Source organism: Phocoena sinus, chromosome 20 (genome assembly GCF_008692025.1).
Source record: "Phocoena sinus isolate mPhoSin1 chromosome 20, mPhoSin1.pri, whole genome shotgun sequence".
Lineage (NCBI taxonomy): Eukaryota > Metazoa > Chordata > Mammalia > Artiodactyla > Phocoenidae > Phocoena > Phocoena sinus.
In genome coordinates, this window is record NC_045782.1 from 44,897,520 (window position 1) to 44,916,693 (window position 19,174).

The window sequence follows — 19,174 nt, forward strand, 5'->3', positions numbered from 1 at the left end:
TCAAACTTATTAATAGGCTTTCAAGGACCTTCATGAGCTGGCTCCTGCTTGCCTCTCACTGCTTGTCTTTTACCACACTCCCCTTACCTTACATGTGAACTTACCAATGCCGCCTCTCTGAACTGTTTTCAGAATCACGTTGTCTTTCACCTCTGGGTCTTCACACAGACAGCTTTTGCTTAGAGCCTCCCCACCTTCTCCATCCTCAAGTTAACTCCTATTTAAGGTATAAGCCTAAATGCCACTTTTTCTAGGAAGCTCTCCCCAGCTCCTAAATCTGTGTTAAGAAGTTCTATGTATTTCCACAGCACCCTATACAGATTCTCATCACACTGTTTATACTTTCCTATTTCTTGTCTTTATATACCACGTGGCTGTAAGCTTGGAGGACTATGTCTTGTTCACTGTTGTAGCTGGGTCCCTGGCTGAATTTAGATCTGATTGAAGCTAAAAGAAACGGCTTTAAATAATCTGATCAAGGGAATTCCCTGGTGGTCCAGTGGTTAGGACTCTGCTGCCACTGCAGGGGGCACGGGTTCGATCCCTGGTCAGGGAACTAACATCCCGCAAGCTGCGCAGCACGGCCAAAATAAGAAAAGAAAAGAAAGAATCTGATTAAGAACTCAAAAGCTTAGCTACATAGATAGTAGGTAAAGACAAGTGGAACATTTGGAAGAAAAGCTGATGTTGATGAAGCATGAAATAGAATGACCGTGAAGCTTAAAAGGCTAAACACTTGGAAAGTCAGGATATCAGGACATTTAACATGTTTATAACCTGGGAGATGTTCACAAAACGGGAGTAGTTTAAAGAGCATATGATAACTGAATTAGCAACCTGCAGAAAACGGAAACCTAAGCCTGCAAGGAGCAATAGACTCCCTGAAACAAGATTATTACTGCCACCAAGCCCCGAAATATTCCCAAACTGTAAGCCCAATATACTCCAATGGTGATGATAAGGCTGAAACAGAATGATAAGTCAAAGTATTTAAAAGGAATGGAAAGTGTAAATCAACTACACCTCAATTTAAAAAATAAAAAAATAAAATAAATAAATGGAATGGAAAGACCTCCTGAATCCTTTCCCCAACCTAATTCATCCTCAAAACGTGGCAGCACTCAGGGACACTAGGCACAGCTGAGGGAGTAGGTGAAATTCTGTAATAAAAACAGGGTATTAAGAAGAGGTTAATCTAGTGAATGGAGAGACCTCCTAGCATCCCTATGCCGTTCAGATCCATGAACACAAGCATTCAGGAATACAGTCCCCAGGAAGGAGAGGGAGAATTCTGTGCAGAAAATGTCAGTTACTCCTGATTACCCTACCAAGCTGATCAGCTCTACCCATGGGTAGAGAGTTTCCAATCAACATTTAAGTGCCTCCCCTTAAATATAAAAAGACAGAAATCCAAACCAAACTAACAGAAAAAAAAGGAAATATGAGAAAAGAGAGGCAATACAACAGAAAAACACTACAATTATAATACTTCTCTCATCAGAGAAGACATTGTGTCTAGCAATAAGAGTAAGTTATGAAAAAGGAACAGTCAGAAAGCAAAATGATATTGGAAATTTAAAATTTGAGAGCAGAAATTACAATAAATAGGAATGCTAGAAAACAAAGTTGGGAAAACAGCCCAAATATTTCATGGTAGTTTTTAATTTTTTACTAGAACAAAAATTTTTTATTATAACTTTTTTTTTAACTAAGATAAAATATGAGATAAAAAAGACAGGACAACTAAATGATGATCAGTTCAGGAGGGATAACATCCAAATAACAGGAGTTCTCGAAAAAGTAAAAGAGAGAAAGAAATACAATGGAGAAGAATCATCTATAGATGATTAAATAAATAGAAAAGTTTCTCATAACTAAGGAGTTTAAGTATCCAGATTAAAGTCACAGTATCTAGTACTATATTTCAGATATACCAAGTCCATCATTAAAAAATTTAACATCAGGCAAAAACAGCATACCCTGAAATCTTCCAGTGGAAAACAACAATCATGAAGGACCAAAATCAGGATGCCATCAGCAATACTCTAAACTTGCGATGTCCAAAATGGTAGTCACAAGGCACATGTGGCTACTGAGTACCTGAAATATAACTAGCCCAAACTGAGGCACTCTGTTAATGCAAAACAAACTCCTGAGTTCAAAGACTTCGTTGTTTTTTGGGTTGTTTTTTTTAAAGGCCGCACCACGCAGCATGCGAGATAGTTCCCCAACAAGGGATTGAACCTGTGCCCCTGAAGTGGAAGCGCGGAGCCTTAACCACTGAACCGCCAGGGAAGTCCCTCAAAGACTTTGTATAAAATAAACAAAAAACAAACAACTCGATTATTTTATTTTGATATCATGTTGAAATGAAGATATTTTAGATAAATAAAACATATATTAAGTTTAATTTCATCTGTTTCTTTTTACTTTTTTTAATGTGGCTACTAGAAAATTTAAAATTACAGATAAGCTCCCATTTGTGGCTCACATTGTATTTCTATTCAGCAGTGCTGATCTAGACCTAGAAGACAGTGGAGTAATGTATTCAAAATTTGAAGGGAAAGTGATGTCTCACCTAGAAGTCTATACTCAGACAAACTATCAACCAAGTAAGAAGACAAAATATATCTTCAGACATAATCTCAAAGAAATTTTCCCCATCTTTGTACTCTTCCTCAAGATAACAATGGAAGACATACTTCACCAAAACAGGGAAGTAGGGGCTTCTCTGGTGGTGCAGTGGTTGAGAATCTGCCTGCTAATGCAGGGGACACGGGTTCGAGCCCTGGTCTGGGAAGATCCCACATGCCACGGAGCAACTAGGCCCGTGAGCCACAACTACTGAGCCTGCAGGTCTGGAGCCTGTGCTCCACAAGAGAGGCCGCAATAGTGAGAGGCCCGCGTACCGCGATGAAGAGTGGCCCCCGCTTGCCACAACTAGAGAAAGCCCTCGCACAGAAACGAAGACCCAACACAGCAAAAATTAATTAATTAATTAATAAACTCCTATCCCCAACATCTAAAAAAAAAAAAAACAGGGAAGTAAACAGAAAAAAAAGAAGTCATTGGACTTAGAAGAGAGAAACGAAATTCCCAACATAATGATAAAGGCAAGTTCCAGGACAACTGTGCAGAAGGTCTTAGAGAACTACCAGTCCAGACTGAAGTAAAGCATAGAAGCTCTAGGAGGGCTATCTCCAAGAAGAAAACAAAGCCAACAGACTATTTCATGTGGTGAACATAAATAAGCAGAGGAGACGTTCAGTACTGTAAGAGAGTTTGTGAATTTCTTAATGAGATGGAAAACTAAACAAATAGCAAAGTTAGACAGTTATTAACTTCATAAAAACAGAAGTTGTCAAGAAAGAAAATGTAATCACTGCACACCACGTGACTCAGTTATGAATATTTACATGATCATAATAGCATAAACACAGAACAATGATGTAACCGAAAAGGTTCAAATAACTATACAGGAGGACTGGGAGAAGGAAAGGGTCATGTGGATGTTGTAGGAATGGGATGAGAGATAGCAGCTATAAAAGCTAAATCATTTTCTATGGTAGAAAATGTAAAAATAATACCTAACACGAAATAAATATATATTTATATTAAATGCTGTAAATAAGCATGATATCTAGAAGCAGAAGAAAATTCTAGAACAAACAGCCAAAGGTATTGAAAACAGTTACCCTGAGAATTGGAATCAGGAGTAAGAATGGGACAGTTAACTGCGTTTTCCCATTAAAAGACCTACAGTATCATCTGATTTTTTAAAAACAGTACATATGCTACTATGATTAAAATAAAATTTAGAAGAAACCATCCATATAAGAAACAAAAAGAATGCCTATGAGTGTACTCCAATTATGATTTCTGATTTATACTTATAACTGACCTAAAGTGAATTAATACCTTTATTTGATTGAAAAAAAGGTGTGTGGGGAGTTGCTCTATACTGTGTATCCATTTTGTTCTTCATGGGCTTATTAAGCATAGCTCACCTTCCAAAACCAGCTATCAAATAAGCCAAAGTACTTTCACACTAGGTTTTGCATCCCTCTGTGAGGACCAAATTACACCACAGATCAAATTCAGATCATATTCAGTGATTCTTTTCAAAGACTATATCAAATAACAGTGATTCCATGTTTCATTTCAAATAAATCGTTTAAACCTACAGGTCATAATGCTGATTCCATTTTGGATCAAGTGTATTCTTCACAGTATCTGTAGAATGGCACTGCCCAGATCCATCAACCACCACCTTAGCAAATGGATCAGGAAGCCCTGTGGGGAAAAAAGGGAGGGTTCTTTTTTAATTAAAGAATATTTTGACATGGAAGATTAATTAAATAAAGATTAATATTTGCTACAAAAGATTATTCCATTCTTCATAAAAAGTTTAACGATAAGCTATAAATGAAAAGTGGTCCATTTTAAAACTAAGATTAAAGTTAACTCTACATTAAATATCAAAAACTACATTTTTTCTTGCTCCTATCTCAAAACACGCTCAGCTTAAACTACCAAAGTCTAGAGATTACTTTATAATGTATAAGTTATCATAGATCTTTACCAGCCCTTTAACCCCAGAAAGGTGAATGCTTAAAACATCCCTGGCTCTCTTAGAGATTTCCCACGGTCTCCCTTAGTAGCTCATTTAAAGGAAAGAGCTTATTAAAGTTTTCACACAGTAACACAGGCTACAGAGATATCAAATTAGCCAAAAAGTTTTAATGATTAACTATCATGAGTGATGAGAAACTGAAACAAAAAATTTAATACCCTGCCTTAAAAGAGAATACTATCTAATTGGGAAAATCAAAACACCATACATTAAAAACAAAAAACCAAAAAAAACTCCTGAGAATAAACAAGTTTTTGACCATACTGATTATAAAGAAAGCACTTATAATACTATGTCAGGCACTATTCTAAATGCTTTACATATGTTAGATCTCTTAATCTTCAAAATTACCCCATGGGGTAAATACTACTATTCCATTTTAGTGATGAGGAAACTGAGGCACAAAGGGGTTAATTAACTAGCCTGAGGTCACCCAGTAGTAAGTGGCAGAGGCAGGGTCTAAAGTTTAGATTCTAAACCCATGCACACACAGTCTGGTTCTTGATTTCATGCACTTAACCACTATGCTGTATCACACCTCTCATTTACTATGTAGTTCAACAGTGAGTACAAGAGCTCAGAAAAGGAGAACAAGTTGAGTGTGAACAATAGAAAAAGGCTTTCTTCTGCCCCGCCCCCCCACCCCCCCACCCCCCACCCCACCCCCACCCCCCCACCCCCCACCCCACCCCCACCCCCCGCCTTTTTGAGGGGATGGGACTCATCTGGGCTTTAAAGGACAAACAGGAGGTGTTCCAAGGAGGGTATAACAATATTTGAAGGACTTTGAGGGGTTTAATCAAAGCATTTGTGCTAAGGTGTAAAAGTAAATACTGTTGGAGAGATAAGACGGATCCAGTAAGAGAGGCTTAAAAGTCAGAAAATAAAGGCTTGGAATGACTGAGGTAGAGAACAGGGAGCCACTTTAGACGCTTGAGCATGGCTGTAAATACACTGTCATATTTGTCTACTAGTGGTATTCAGAGAAGGAAAGATTAAAGGTACAGAGAAGCTGTTGTAAGCTTCATACAGTAGGATGAAGAACGGTAGGATGAGTAGAATTTTAGAAGTCAGGGGACGAAGGTGGAACTAAATAAAATATTGGAGACGACAACAACAGTTGAGATGTTGAGACATACTGAGATACTGTAAATTTCCTAGGGACAGCTGAAGACACTAAAATGAAATGTTGGTAAGTGTTGATAATTGCAGAAATTTTGTACCTTGATATATCTATGCTAATTTTTTTTAAGTCAAGATACTAATCTGCCAAGATTTAAGGCCAGACAGAAATCACCTAGCCAGTTTCCCAATTCTATGATCCTGTGATCTGTCAACTTCAAATAAGTAAGAAAAGACTAATATTTAAGAGTATTAAGTATTTAAGAAAAAACCTGGCAAGTTAGCGTAGCAATCTATTTAACTATATTGTTTAACTAAGTTTAGCACTATTCATATTAGTATTTCAATAATACCTAACCATTTGTAGATGTGTCTAATGGAAGAATACTTTCCCCTCTACCTTCAATAACATTAAGTATTTTTCTCCTGGGAGGAATCCATTTTATCTTGTTCTTTTGATTCTACCATCTAAACAAATAAACAGATAAATGTATGTCTGCAAGCAAAAACAAACAAAAATCACATTTCTAGCGTTCCCTTTAGATAGTGCTTAACTAGTTAAAGAATTAGGACTGAGAAAAACAACATTTTCCACACAGAAGTCACTAGGTGTGGCTTCCAGATCCTTATTTAAGTATGAAAGTCTAAGTCCCATCCTCCTATGTTTCCCTTCTGTTAAATAATACAAAATACAAGCTCTATTCCCTAACACAAAAAAATACCTAGGTTTCAACTTACCTGATTATATTATTCTACAAGAATTTAACTTGAGAGCCAAGTTCTTCCAGTGTAGTCAAAGATATCAAGTTTTCAGAAGTTAGTGAGACCTCTAGCGGTAAATATGAAGTGGCTAAAGTATTTTCTGTATTTTTTAAAATTTCTCAATTCTCCCCATCATTTCTGAGTCATATAAAATAGCTAAAGCTCAGGAACTTCCTCACTACACTAACGCACTTAATGAGCTGCAAATAATGAAACAAAAATTTCAACTTAAGAGTTACTTACCAGAGAAAATAAAGCTTTATTTTTGATTGGGGAATAAAAAATACATTCAACCAACCATGTTGCAGCTCACTGACTTCAATTTGGCCCCTATACAAACCTTAACAAAGTACCTTACACACAAAGTTTTTACTTAAACGTTGCATAAAAAACGGAAAGAATTTGATACTAATAAAAAACATTCTTTTAAAAACACAGATAATGGATAAATGGATAGATAGGTGATAAAGTTAATGGCAGAATCTAGATGATGGGTATTCACTGTAAAATTCCTTATATGTTGCTATGTGTCTGAAATTCTTCCTGCCAAAATTTTGGGGGAAGGGGGATGTACTGTACTTTTATTTTTAAAAGCCAGTAAGTTTGAAAATAGTTCCAAAACATGCGTTAGCAAAACTTTTCTCAGCAAAGGCAGATACCCTGGAATAAATAGTATTATCTCAAAGTATACAAATTCCAAAAGACAACACATGACACTGCATTTTTTTCATAGTTAAATATATTTATATATACACACATATATAGTCAGCCTATAGTCATGCTTCATATTAAAATTTACATTTCCCATTCAACACGATTTAAACTGATTTACAAGCAAAAACAACTATATTACAGTATCAATAACTGCATCCTGATCAATAAACGCACACTCTCACTCAAATTTGATTAAGGGATTTAGGAACTATTATTTAACTCTTTCTCTGAAATTAATGTGGGCAACCCTCAACTTATAAACAGATTAAAAATAAATATAAAATAAATAAATAAATAAGTAAATATAAATCTATCACAGCAGGAGGACCCCCGCCACTGTGAACCTGCGGGATATTCCATCCTTGGCTGAGTCCCTTCTGAAAGCCTCAGGATTGGCTTTCCTGTTTTCCTTTCCAGGGTCATCAAGTGCTTTTTCCATTCTGAGTTTTAAAGATAATCACACAATTTCCCCTAGTTTTCTTATCCCTGAAGCAAGCTCACAACTCAAGAATTTTTATCAATTTTTACTGCTTACAACAATAAAAAAGGGGAAGATTTCCTTCTTTCCTTTTTTTCACGTACAACTTAAGGACAGATAAAGGTCATATAACTGATAATAATCGGCTCTCAGGGGCTTACAGAGAATTAGAGTAAGATTCCTCTAGATTTCCTAGGAAAACTGAAACAAGGATATCTGATATTTTATTGGAGAAGGTGTGTCTTGGGACTCTAGGTGAAGGAAAAGAATTTGGGAAGGAAGGCTAGGAGACAAAACTGAGGAGTTTGTCTTTAAAACCAGACCAGTTGTCTTGGGGAGTATAGAAGAAGCTCTAAGAGTGTGCACTACTCACTTCCCTCCCTCTTCTCCTTGTCACCTGCCTATCCAATCCCATTGGCCACTTTGCAGTCCCACTAGGATAAATCCTACCTTGGATCAACCTTAAGGAGGGTAAAAGGAGTACACATTGGCTATCAGGTTATTAGCAACAGGGATGAGGTGGGTAGTTCAGCAGCAGCCTGTGAAGATAACATTAATTGGTGGCAGCAAGGAGAGAGGCCACACTGGCCTCTCCTCCTGCGACATGCTATGGGGTAGAAGGCACATGGTACATAAACTGAAAACTGCTTAATTATGTCCCGGATTATCCTATTTAATTGCTTTCCCATATAAGCATAATTTTTCAATTACATAGTTTATGCTATTTTATAAACTTTAATTCAGGTTCTACTCTAGGAAGACTAAGTAATAAAATTTCAAGTGGAATGAATTAAGTATGATTTAAAAATATATCAAGAGTTTATTACTTCTTTTAATCAAACACTTGAAAATTAACTAAGTCAGATATTAAATTAGACAGCATACATAGCCAGTTTTTGCTGGCTGATAGGACCTGAATCTAAAAATCTAATGAACTTCTCTATTTCTAACTTCAAATATTTTTACTTATCAAATTTTGCTGGCTTAAAACGTATGAACACCAAGGGGGGAAACTGGCGGGGCAGGGTGGTGGTGGTGTGATGAACTGGGAGATTGGGATTGACATATATACACTAATATGTATAAAACAGATAACTAATAAGAACCTGCTGAATAAAAAAATAAAATTCAAAAAAATTTTGCTGGCTTGGACTCTTTTTTTGTTTGTTTTACTGAAAATCATATCTTTTTTAATGTATTTATTTATTTATGGCTGTTTTGGGTCTTCGTTGCTGCACGCGGGCTTTCTCTAGTTGCGGCAAGCAGGGTCTACTCTGTCTTTTTTTTTTTTTTTTTTGCGGTGCGCGGGCCTCTCACTGTTGTGGCCTCTCCCGTTGCGGAGCTCAGGCTGCAGACATGCAGGCTCAGCGGCCATGGCTCACGGGCCCAGCCACTCCGCGGCATGTGGGATCTTCCCGGACCAGGGCATGAACCCGCGTCCCCTGCATCGGCAGGCGGACTCTCAACCACTGCACCACCAGGGAAGCCCAGGGTCTACTCTTTGTTGCGGTGCACCAGCTTCTCATTGTGATGGCTTCTCTTGTTGCGGAGCATGGACTCTAGGCGCATGGGCTTCAGTAGCTGTGGCACGCTGGCTCAGTAGTTGTGGCCTGTAGGGGCTCTAGAGCACAGGCTCAGTAGTTGTGGCACATGGGCTTAGTTGCTCCACTGCATGTGGGATCTTCCCATGCCAGGGATCAAACCCGAGACCCCCACATTGGCAAGCAGATTCTTAACCACTTAGCCACCAGGGAAGTCCAAAAATTATATCATTTTTACATAATAATTTAAAGTGAATGTGAAGTATAATATTATAGGGTAAACACACACACGTGAGTGGTACTTCCCAATCTTCCCTCGCAAAACTTAATCCTAAATAAAGCCACAAAAATTTTCACAACAGATTGGCAAAGAGACTGCAAATATGTGAACTAAATGTCTGTTTTGGAGTCTGAGACATAAGAGATTCTACGATCAAATGTGGCAGAGATTTCTTTCCTATATTCTGGAAATTCCAAGCAGGCTAAATGACTTCTCTTCCTTCCAATGACTCCTGAATGCATGGGTAAAATTTCCTATAAAATGTTACAGGAAAAAGTGCTTACAAAATAATCTCAAACCTTTTCTAGAAATCTAGTAGTATGCACACCTTCAATATACATTACATTCGTCTGCATATACACACACGTTTCACACAAATATGGGGGGGGCGGTGGATAAAGGGAAAGGGGCTAAGGAGCACAAAATCGTCTTTAAAACATGTGATGCCAAAAGCCTCTGAATCAAAGAATTCATAAAACAACACTGAGTATATTTCTGAATAGAGAAATCCCTAAACAAGACAATTCTGAAAATGCTTTCCAAAGAATCTACACACAACATACAAGATTTAAAGTTAATTTACTTACGGAAAAAATCCTTTTTCACCAAGTTTTTTGCACAGAGTACTGTAAAGGAAACAAAAAATACATGGGAAGAATTAAAATGGTGAGACTGCATTGTCAAAGTTTCATTTCGAAACACTGAAAATACCAGTGAATAATAAATAAACACTAACTATAGCAAGGTATGAAATATGATCACAATCTTTGATTAAAGACTAGCAAAAGACAGTTGAACCAGTGGTGGCAACTTCAGCAATGATCACCAGTAACAGCTGAGGGCAAGAAAGTTTTTAAATCTGGTATTCTAATAAAGAACCACTTCCTGTCTTCCATCAAGATCTAGTCTCAGAGTAACTTAGAGGCAAGGGAAAAATATAGTTCTAAGGAGGAAATATGTAAATTGGGGGTTATATATTTTTTTTTTAAGGGTAAAATATTTTTATAATGAAGAGGATCACAAGAAAACAAAGCTTAATTGATACTGGTGACATTTTTTTTAAAAATGACATTCTGTTATTTACTCTCCATCTAAACTCCACAGAAACATCGGCTCAATGACAAGAGAGATCTACTATATCTTCCAAAAATTAAGTTAATATATTGAGATAGCTATCCCAAATCCACATTCTCTGGATTACCTTGCATTAAATTATCACTTACACAGTGATGGCTGCACAACCTTGTGAATATATTAAAACCATTGAATTGCATGCTTTAGAGGGATGAATTTTACAGTATGTGAACTGCATGTCAATTTAAAAATCACTGTTTATAGTCATTAACTTCTTTAATCCAAACTTGTTACAAGTGAAGGGAAACCACCAATTTCCATATATTCATATTTCAATTTATAAAATATCTATGAAAGTAATGTTGGGTTAACTTCTACCCACTTCTACTCACAGTTTAAATGGTCTGTTCAATTAGTTACACTTATTGGAAGTTTAGTGTATGAAAATTCATTTAACATAAACCTTGGGAACAAGTCTAAATATAATTAACCACTTGAAAAGTTCAAATAAAAATAATTTTGGGGCTTCCCTGGTGGCGCAGTGGTTGAGAGTCCACCTGCCGATGCAGGGGATGCGGGTTCGTGCCCCGGTCTGGGAAGATCCCACATGCCGCGGAGCGGCTGGGCCCGTGAGCCATGGCCGCTGAGCCTGTGCGTCCAGAGTCTGTGCTCCGCAATGGGAGAGGCCACAACAGTGAGAGGCCCGCATACCGCAAAAAAAATAATAATAATAAATAAATAAATAAAAAATAAATAATTTTGAACACAGATGCCATCAGTAAATGAATAAAATTATTAAGTAAGCACAAGATACTGATTTACTAGTCACAGTCTCTTAGGCCCTGTCATAGTTTAAAAACATAAAAACTCAATCATGAAAGCTAAGGCCATTAACTCGGAGTACCAAATCAGAAACTTGATTTAGAAGAACTCTTCCCTAGGGGCTTCCCTGGCAGTCCAGTAGTTAAGACTTTGTGCTTCCACTGCAGGGGACACAGGTTCAATCCCTGGTTGGGGAACTAAGATCCTGCATGCCGCGCAGTATGGCCAAAAAAAAAAAAGAGAGAGAGAAAACCAAGAGGGTGGGTGTTGTTGTCATATAGAACCTGGAATTGGATCTGATTAAACGTTTTAAGAAAAAAAAAAAAGAATAACTCCTCTATAAATTTTTATTATCATCATATAAACTGAACAGAATACTCAGGATCAATACATATACAACACATACATAAATCCAAATTATAATCTCCAGTATTGACGAGGCATTCATAATTTTTAACCACCATCCTAAGATTCAAGATGTAAAATAAATGCACACCCTACTTAAGAGAAATAGAAAATATATGGGAAGTCCTCCAACTTCTTCTCACTAAACCTACAAACGTACTGTTTCAACACTCATTCGTTTTTTCTTCCTTCCACTTACAATGTCTACTCTCCTAACACCATCCTTCTGCCTGTACTCTGGATCTCATACCCAACCCACCACTTTCTCAAGAACTTTCCCTCCACTTCCTCTACCGATTGCCTCATCAGTATTTAAACATATTCAAGTCTTGCCCATACCTCCCCACTCCAGCCACCATCCTACCTCTTTTCCTTCATAATTAAACTACTTTAAAACACTGTCTACACTTTGTGACTTCACTTCTTTATATCCACTAATGCCTCAATCCACTGCAATTTGGCTTCCACTCTCACCATTGCCCCTATACTGCTTCTCCAAAGCCCTGGGGACCTAATTAATAAATCCATCCAATGGACACTTTTCATTCTTTATCACACTTGACCCCTGAGGGGTATTTGCCACTACTGACTACTCCCTCTTCTAAAACCCCTCTCTTCTTTTGGTTTCTGTTTAACACCACATTCACCTGGTTTTACACCAAGCATAAAATTCATTCAAAGTCTTTTATGCCAGATCTTTTTCCTTTGTTCCACCCATGAAACTTGAGGTTCTTCAGGGCTTTACTTTAGGTCCTCTTTTACTCTATAAACCGAGGAGCACAGATATCCATCCTGTAAACCTCGGAATTATATGTAAACTGTTAATATGCTCAACAAAATATTAGCAAACTGAAACCACGTGATCAAGTTGGATTCATCCCAGGATCACAAGGATGGTTCAACATATGAAAATCAATCAATGTGATACACTACATCACCAAAAGACAAAAAAAAACACATGATCATCTCAATAGGTGCAGAAAAAACATTTGATAACATTCAACATCCATTCATGATAAAAACTACAGAGGGAACATATCTCAACATCATAAAAGCTATTTATGACAAAACCACAGCCAACATAATACTCAATGGTGAAAAGCTGAAAGACTTCCTGCTAAAATCTGGAACAAGACAAGGATGCCCACTCTCACCACTTCTATTCAACAGAGCATTGGTGCAGATGACATGATACTAGATATAGAAAACTCTAAAGACTCACACAAAAACCACTAGAACTGATAAACTAACTCAGCAAGGGAGCAGGATGCAAGATTAACATACAGAAATCTGTTGCATTTCTTTATACTAACAAAGAAATATCGGAAAAGGCAAGTAAAAAAAAATTCCCTTTAAAATTGCATCAAAAAAAAAAAACACCTTAGTAATAAACCTGACCATGGAGGTGAGACTTACATGCTGAGAACTACAACACACTGACAAAAGGAAATTGAAGATGATTCAAAGAAATGGAAAGATATCCCATGGTCTTAGATTGGAAGAACTAACACTGTTAGAATGTCCATACTACTCAAGGCAATCTACGATTTAATGTGATCCTTATCAAATTACCCATAACATTTTTCACAGAACTAGAACAAATAATCCTAAAATTTATATAGACCGTAAAAGACCCAGAATTGCCAAAGCAATCCTAAGGCATAACACTCCCAGACTTCAGACAATACTACAAAGCTATAGTAATCAAAACAGTGCAGTATTGCCCCAAAAACAGACATATGGATCAATGGAACAGAATAGAGAGCCCAGAAATAAACCCACAAACCTACGTTCAATTACTCGTCAACAAAGAAGGCAAGAATATACAATGGAGAAAACAACAGCAAGCAGTGTTAGGAAAACTGGACAGCCAAATGTAAATCAATGAAGTTAGAACACTCCCTCACACCATACACAAAAATAAACTTAAAATGGTTTAAAGATTTAAATATAAGACACAACACCATAAAACTCCTAGAAGAGAACATAGGCAAAGCATTCTCTGACATAAATCATACCAATGTTTTCTTAGGTCAGTCTCCAAGACAACAGAAATAAAAGCAAAAATAAACAAATGGGACCTAATCAAATTTATAAGCTTTTACACAGCAAAGGAAATCATAAACAAAACAAAAAGACAATCTACAGAATAGGAGAAAATATTTGCTAACAATGCAATTGACAAGGGCTTAATTTCCAAAATATACAAAGAGCTCATACAACTCAATAACAAAAAATCAAACAACCCAATCAAAAAATGGGCAGAGGGCTTCCCTGGTGGCGCAGTGGTTGAGAGTCCGCCTGCCGATGCAGGGGACATGGGTTCGTGCCCTGGTCCGGGAAGATCCCACATGCCGCGGAGTGGCTGGGCCTGCAAGCCATGGCTGCTGAGCCTGCGCGTCCGGAGCCTATGCTCCGCAATGGGAGAGGCCACAACAGTGAGAGGCCCACGTACCGCCAAAAAAAAAAAAAAAAAAACTACAATGAGGTATCACACACCAGTTAGAATGGGCATCATCAGAAAATCTACAAACAACAAATGCTAGAGAGGGTGTGGAGAAAAGGGAACCCTCTTGCACTGTTGCTGGGAATGCTAATTGATACAGCCACTATGGAGAACAGTATGGATGTTCCTTAAAAAAACTAAAAATACAATTACCATATGACCCAGCAATCCCACTACTGGGCATATACCCAGAGAAAACCATAATTCAAAAAGACACATGCACCCCAATGTTCATTGCAGCACTACTTACAATAGCCAGGTCATGGAAGCAACCTAAATGCCCATTGACAGATGAGAATAAAGAAGATGTGGTACATATATATAATGGAATATTACTCAGCCATAAAAAGGAACGAAATTGGGTCATTTGTAGAGACGTGGATGGATCTAGAGACTGTTATACAGAGTGAAGTAAGTCAGAAAGAGAAAAACAAATACCGTATATTAATGCATATATGTGGAAGCTAGAAAAATGGTACAGATGAACCAGTTTTCAGGGCAGAAATAGAGACACAGATGTAGAGAACAAACATATGGACACCAAGGGGGGAAAGTGGCGGGGGGGGTGGGGTGGAGTGGTGATGGGATGAAGTGGGAGATTGGGATTGACATATATACACTAATATGTACAAAATGGATAACTAATAAGAACCTGCTGTATAAAAATAAATAAGAAATTTTAAAAATAAAAAAATTCTTTTAATAAAAAATAAATTAATTTTAAAAAGAAAGAAAAAAGATGTGATACACACACACACACACACACACACACACACACACACACACACTCTCTGGAATACTACTCAGCCATAAAAAAGAATGAAACAAGGCCATTTGCAACTACATGGATGGACCTAGAGATTATCATACTAAGTGAAGTAAAGCAGAAAGACAAATACCATATGCTATCACTTATATGTGGAATCTAAAATATGATACAGGGACCTCCTTGGTGGCGCAGTGGTTAAGACTCTGCACTCCCAACGCAGGGGGCCCAGTTTCGATCCCTGATCAAGGAACTAGACCCCACATGCATGCCACAATTAAGAGTTTGCAAGCCACAACTAAGGAGCCAGAGAGCCACAACTAAGGAGGCTGCTGCAACTAAGACCTAGCACAACCAAATAAATATTTTTTAAAAAAATAAAATATAATACAAATGAACTTACTTATAAAATAGAAACAGACTCACAGACATAGAAAACAAACTTATGGTTACCAAAAGGAAAAGGCGGTGGGGAGGGATAAATTAGGAGTTTGGGATTAGCAGATACAAACTACTATATATAAAACAGATAAACAAGGTCCTACTGTATAGCACAGGGGACTATATTCAATATCCTGTAATAAACCATAGTGGGAAAGAAAAACAAAATAAAAACAAAAACTGTTATATGCACGTGTACTTTTCTGGGGAGAAAGTTCATAGTTTAACAGTTTGACAAAGCTCCTCCTCTCGTCTTGAAAAATAAATTTGAAGAGCCTCTTTTCCATACATTCTCCCTGGTCTTTACCATTTTGATGAAACCTCAATCTGTAAACCCAACTCTTAGCTCTTTGTTGAACTCCAGGTCCACAAAGGCACACTAAATATGCCCTCAAATTAAAATCACCATCCCCCCCCACCAGCCACTTCCCTCAAACTCCTTCTCCAGTTTACTTTCAATAAATATCCTTGCTTTCCACTCCATTGCCCTAGTCAGAAACTTCCATAGCAACCTTCACTACTCCTCCCCCTCCCCACCTCCTAGCAATTACCAATTCTAATCAACTCTGCCTCTGAAATATCCTTGTCTGTCCACTTCTACCTATTGCCAGTGCCATCACCCTAGTCCAGGCCACCATCAACTACTGTTTAGGTCATTACAACAGCCTCCGCATCAGTCCCCTGCCTTAAGGCTCAACTGCCTCCAATCAGCTCTCCACACTGGACCTAAAGTGATCTTTCTTTTTTTGTGGTACGCGGGCCTCTCACTGCTGTGGCCTCTCCCGTTGCGGAGCACAGGCTCCGGACACACAACCTCAGCGGCCATGGCTCACAGGCCCAGCCGCTCCGCGGCATGTGGGGCACGAACCCACGTCCCCTGCATCGGCAGGCAGACTCTCAACCACCGCGCCACCAGGGAAGCCCCTAAAGTGATCTTTCTAAAAATATAATTTAATTCCTTCCAACCATTTCCCCTCCTAATAACATTCCAAAACATGCTTAAAACATTCCTCAAAACAATCTTTCCACCTGTGCTCTGGATCGCATACCCAACCTACCACTTTCTCAGTAAACTTGTCTCTCGTCTCCTCTACTGACCTCCATCCTCAGAACATTGCCAAGGTCTTGCCCAAAACCTATTTGGTTTACAAACCCATCAGGCCCTGGCTCCTGTTTACCTCTCTGACCTCATCTTCCATCACCACCCCTCCCCTCCAAGAATCCAAGTCCAAGATACAGCCACACTAAACCTTCACTTTCTCAAATACATTCCATTTCTCACCCACAGCCTTCATGTGCCATTCCCTCCGCCTGAAACATTTTTCCCAGGCTTCTTCACCTACTCATCTTTTAGGTCTCAAAAGGGAAGGAAGCTTTTTAGAACGTTTCTCTCAACCTTCTGCCCACATGTATTTTCACAGAAGCCCATACTTATCACCGGCACTAGTTACGCTTTATTATAAGTTTTTAAGTTTAGAATGTTGCTTATAACTACAAAGGTGGTAAACTCTATCCAGCATAAATCATGTCTGCATCATTTCTTTATATCTCCCACACCAAGCACTGCGCCAGGCGTTTGATGGGCACTCAGTAAAATGCTAAATGAATAAAACAAACTCCAAAATAATCTAAAATAATTTCATTGAAAGGGCGATTTTTTATACTATGTGACAGATTACCAATCTGCAGGTAATCATAATTTTGACTTAATGAAATCTCATTGTTATCATTTCCCTCTATTTAAAACATACTCATCAGGTCATGTTTGACAAATTTTCTTTTAATCACAAATAAGATGTTGCTAATATATGACTAAGTTTTAAAGGGTAATTGAAAAAATTGAGAGAAGAGTGAACTTTAAAGTTGGGTTCAAAGTTTATAAAGAGAAATTTTAGCAACCCTGAGACTAAGGAAGATAACACAGAGAAACAAGACTAATTTAAAACAAAGAAATATCAAGATTGGTCAGACTGCTAACTTTAACACTATATCTCAAAAGCTCCAGACAGTCTTTTAATTATTTATACCCTAGAAGCAAAAACTCGTACTTGTAAATTTTAAAAGGAAATTGTCAAGCACCATTTCAGATTTTGGTAATTTGTTTACATAAATAAATATTTACCCCTTGGAGCCTTTACTGTTCTTTTTCTTGGGAATGTACTCTGGGTACTAGAACCACAGCCCACTGCTCTTTCTGTCCTTGGTACCAATTATAAGAGCTCAGTAAATGCTCAATGAATTAATGAATTTCACTAGGACAAATTCCTATTTGTCACCATAACAAATTCTCAGCTAAGGAGGTATATATGAGAATCTCCTGAGGAATGTATGTATAATATTACAATGTGATTTTTATATTTGTAGTATAATTTTACATTTATATTTGCACAAATTTATATTTGTAAATCTAACATTTTTTGTAACAGAAACTATAGAAAGTGGAGCCAAGATTGGGAATCGTGGCACTTGGGAAGGGTAGCGGTGCAGAAGAACTTTCATTTTTGTTTTCTAAATGATTATTACAGGAGAGAGGTAAAAAATAATGTTGAGAAACACTAAATTACTGGAAGGACTAGCAGGAGAGAAGCCCTCAGAACGAAGGCTACGGAGTGTAGACTTTCTCCTAGACAGCTATCAATATTTCAAAGTTTTGAATGTTTAGTAAGTTTTCTATTGAAATAATTTATAAAGAAAGGTGCAGAATTCTTAAGAATATAATTCAATCAACTTCCACTAATTTCTGTACTAAAACAAAACATTATACTGGACTCCAGATATTTACCATCACTGATAACTACAAATGTGGCATTATACCAGCACAGTACCATTACTTCAAATTCCATTAGGGACCATGTCTCACACAGCCTGTAGATCTGCACTGGATTAATTTTACTAGACTAATTTGATCATGTTACTACCCTTCTCAAATTCCTTCAAAGCATTTCTCATTCTTATGTGTACACTCCCAAAACCTAAAACCTGTTCTAGCTATTCTACTCTTCAGCAGATAGATGGGTTTGAAATAGATAGAGGAGATAATCAAAATAAGGCAAGATCAGCCTTGCTGGGATACTGGTAACTTCCTCTCTATTTCACACACAAGGAGATGTGACCATCTTTTTTTTTTTTTTAAATAATTAAATTTGTTTACTTATTTATTAATGTGACCATCTTTTTAAAAATAAATTTATTTATTCATTCATTCATTCATTCATTCATTCTTGGCTGTGCTGGGTCTTCAATCCTGCACACAGGCTTTCTCTAGTTGCGGCGAGCAGGGACCACTCTTCATTGTGGTGCGTGGGCTTCTCATTGCGGTGGCTTCTCTTGTTGCACGGCACGGGCTCTAGGTGCGCAGGCTTCAGTAGTTGTAGCTCGCAGGCTTCAGCAGTTGTGGCTCATGGGCTCTAAAGCGTAGGCTCAGTAGTTGTGGTGCACGGGCTTAGTTGCTCCGCTGCATTTGGGATCCTCCCACACCAGGGCTCAAACCTGTGACCCCTGCACTGGCAGACAGATTCTTAACCACTGCACCCACCAGGGAAGTCCCCAGATGTGACCACCTTGAGATGCTTAATGAGAAGGGAGCACTCTTTCATTCACTCTTTCATTAACATTTCCTGAACACCCACT

General features: G+C 37.8%; 1 protein-coding gene across 2 annotated transcripts in view; it reads right to left on the reverse strand.

The window, feature by feature from the left end:
- The window catches only part of SMURF2 (SMAD specific E3 ubiquitin protein ligase 2), a 159,879-nt gene that overhangs the window by 43,075 nt on the left and 97,630 nt on the right, over nucleotides 1–19,174 (reverse strand). For both annotated transcript variants that reach the window (XM_032616027.1, XM_032616026.1), the window contains exons 2-3: nucleotides 10,118–10,156; nucleotides 4,185–4,293 (exon numbers count right to left, since the gene is read on the reverse strand). In XM_032616027.1, coding sequence (XP_032471918.1) covers nucleotides 4,185–4,293; nucleotides 10,118–10,156 — 148 coding nt within the window. The remainder of the gene's footprint in view (nucleotides 1–4,184; nucleotides 4,294–10,117; nucleotides 10,157–19,174) is intronic.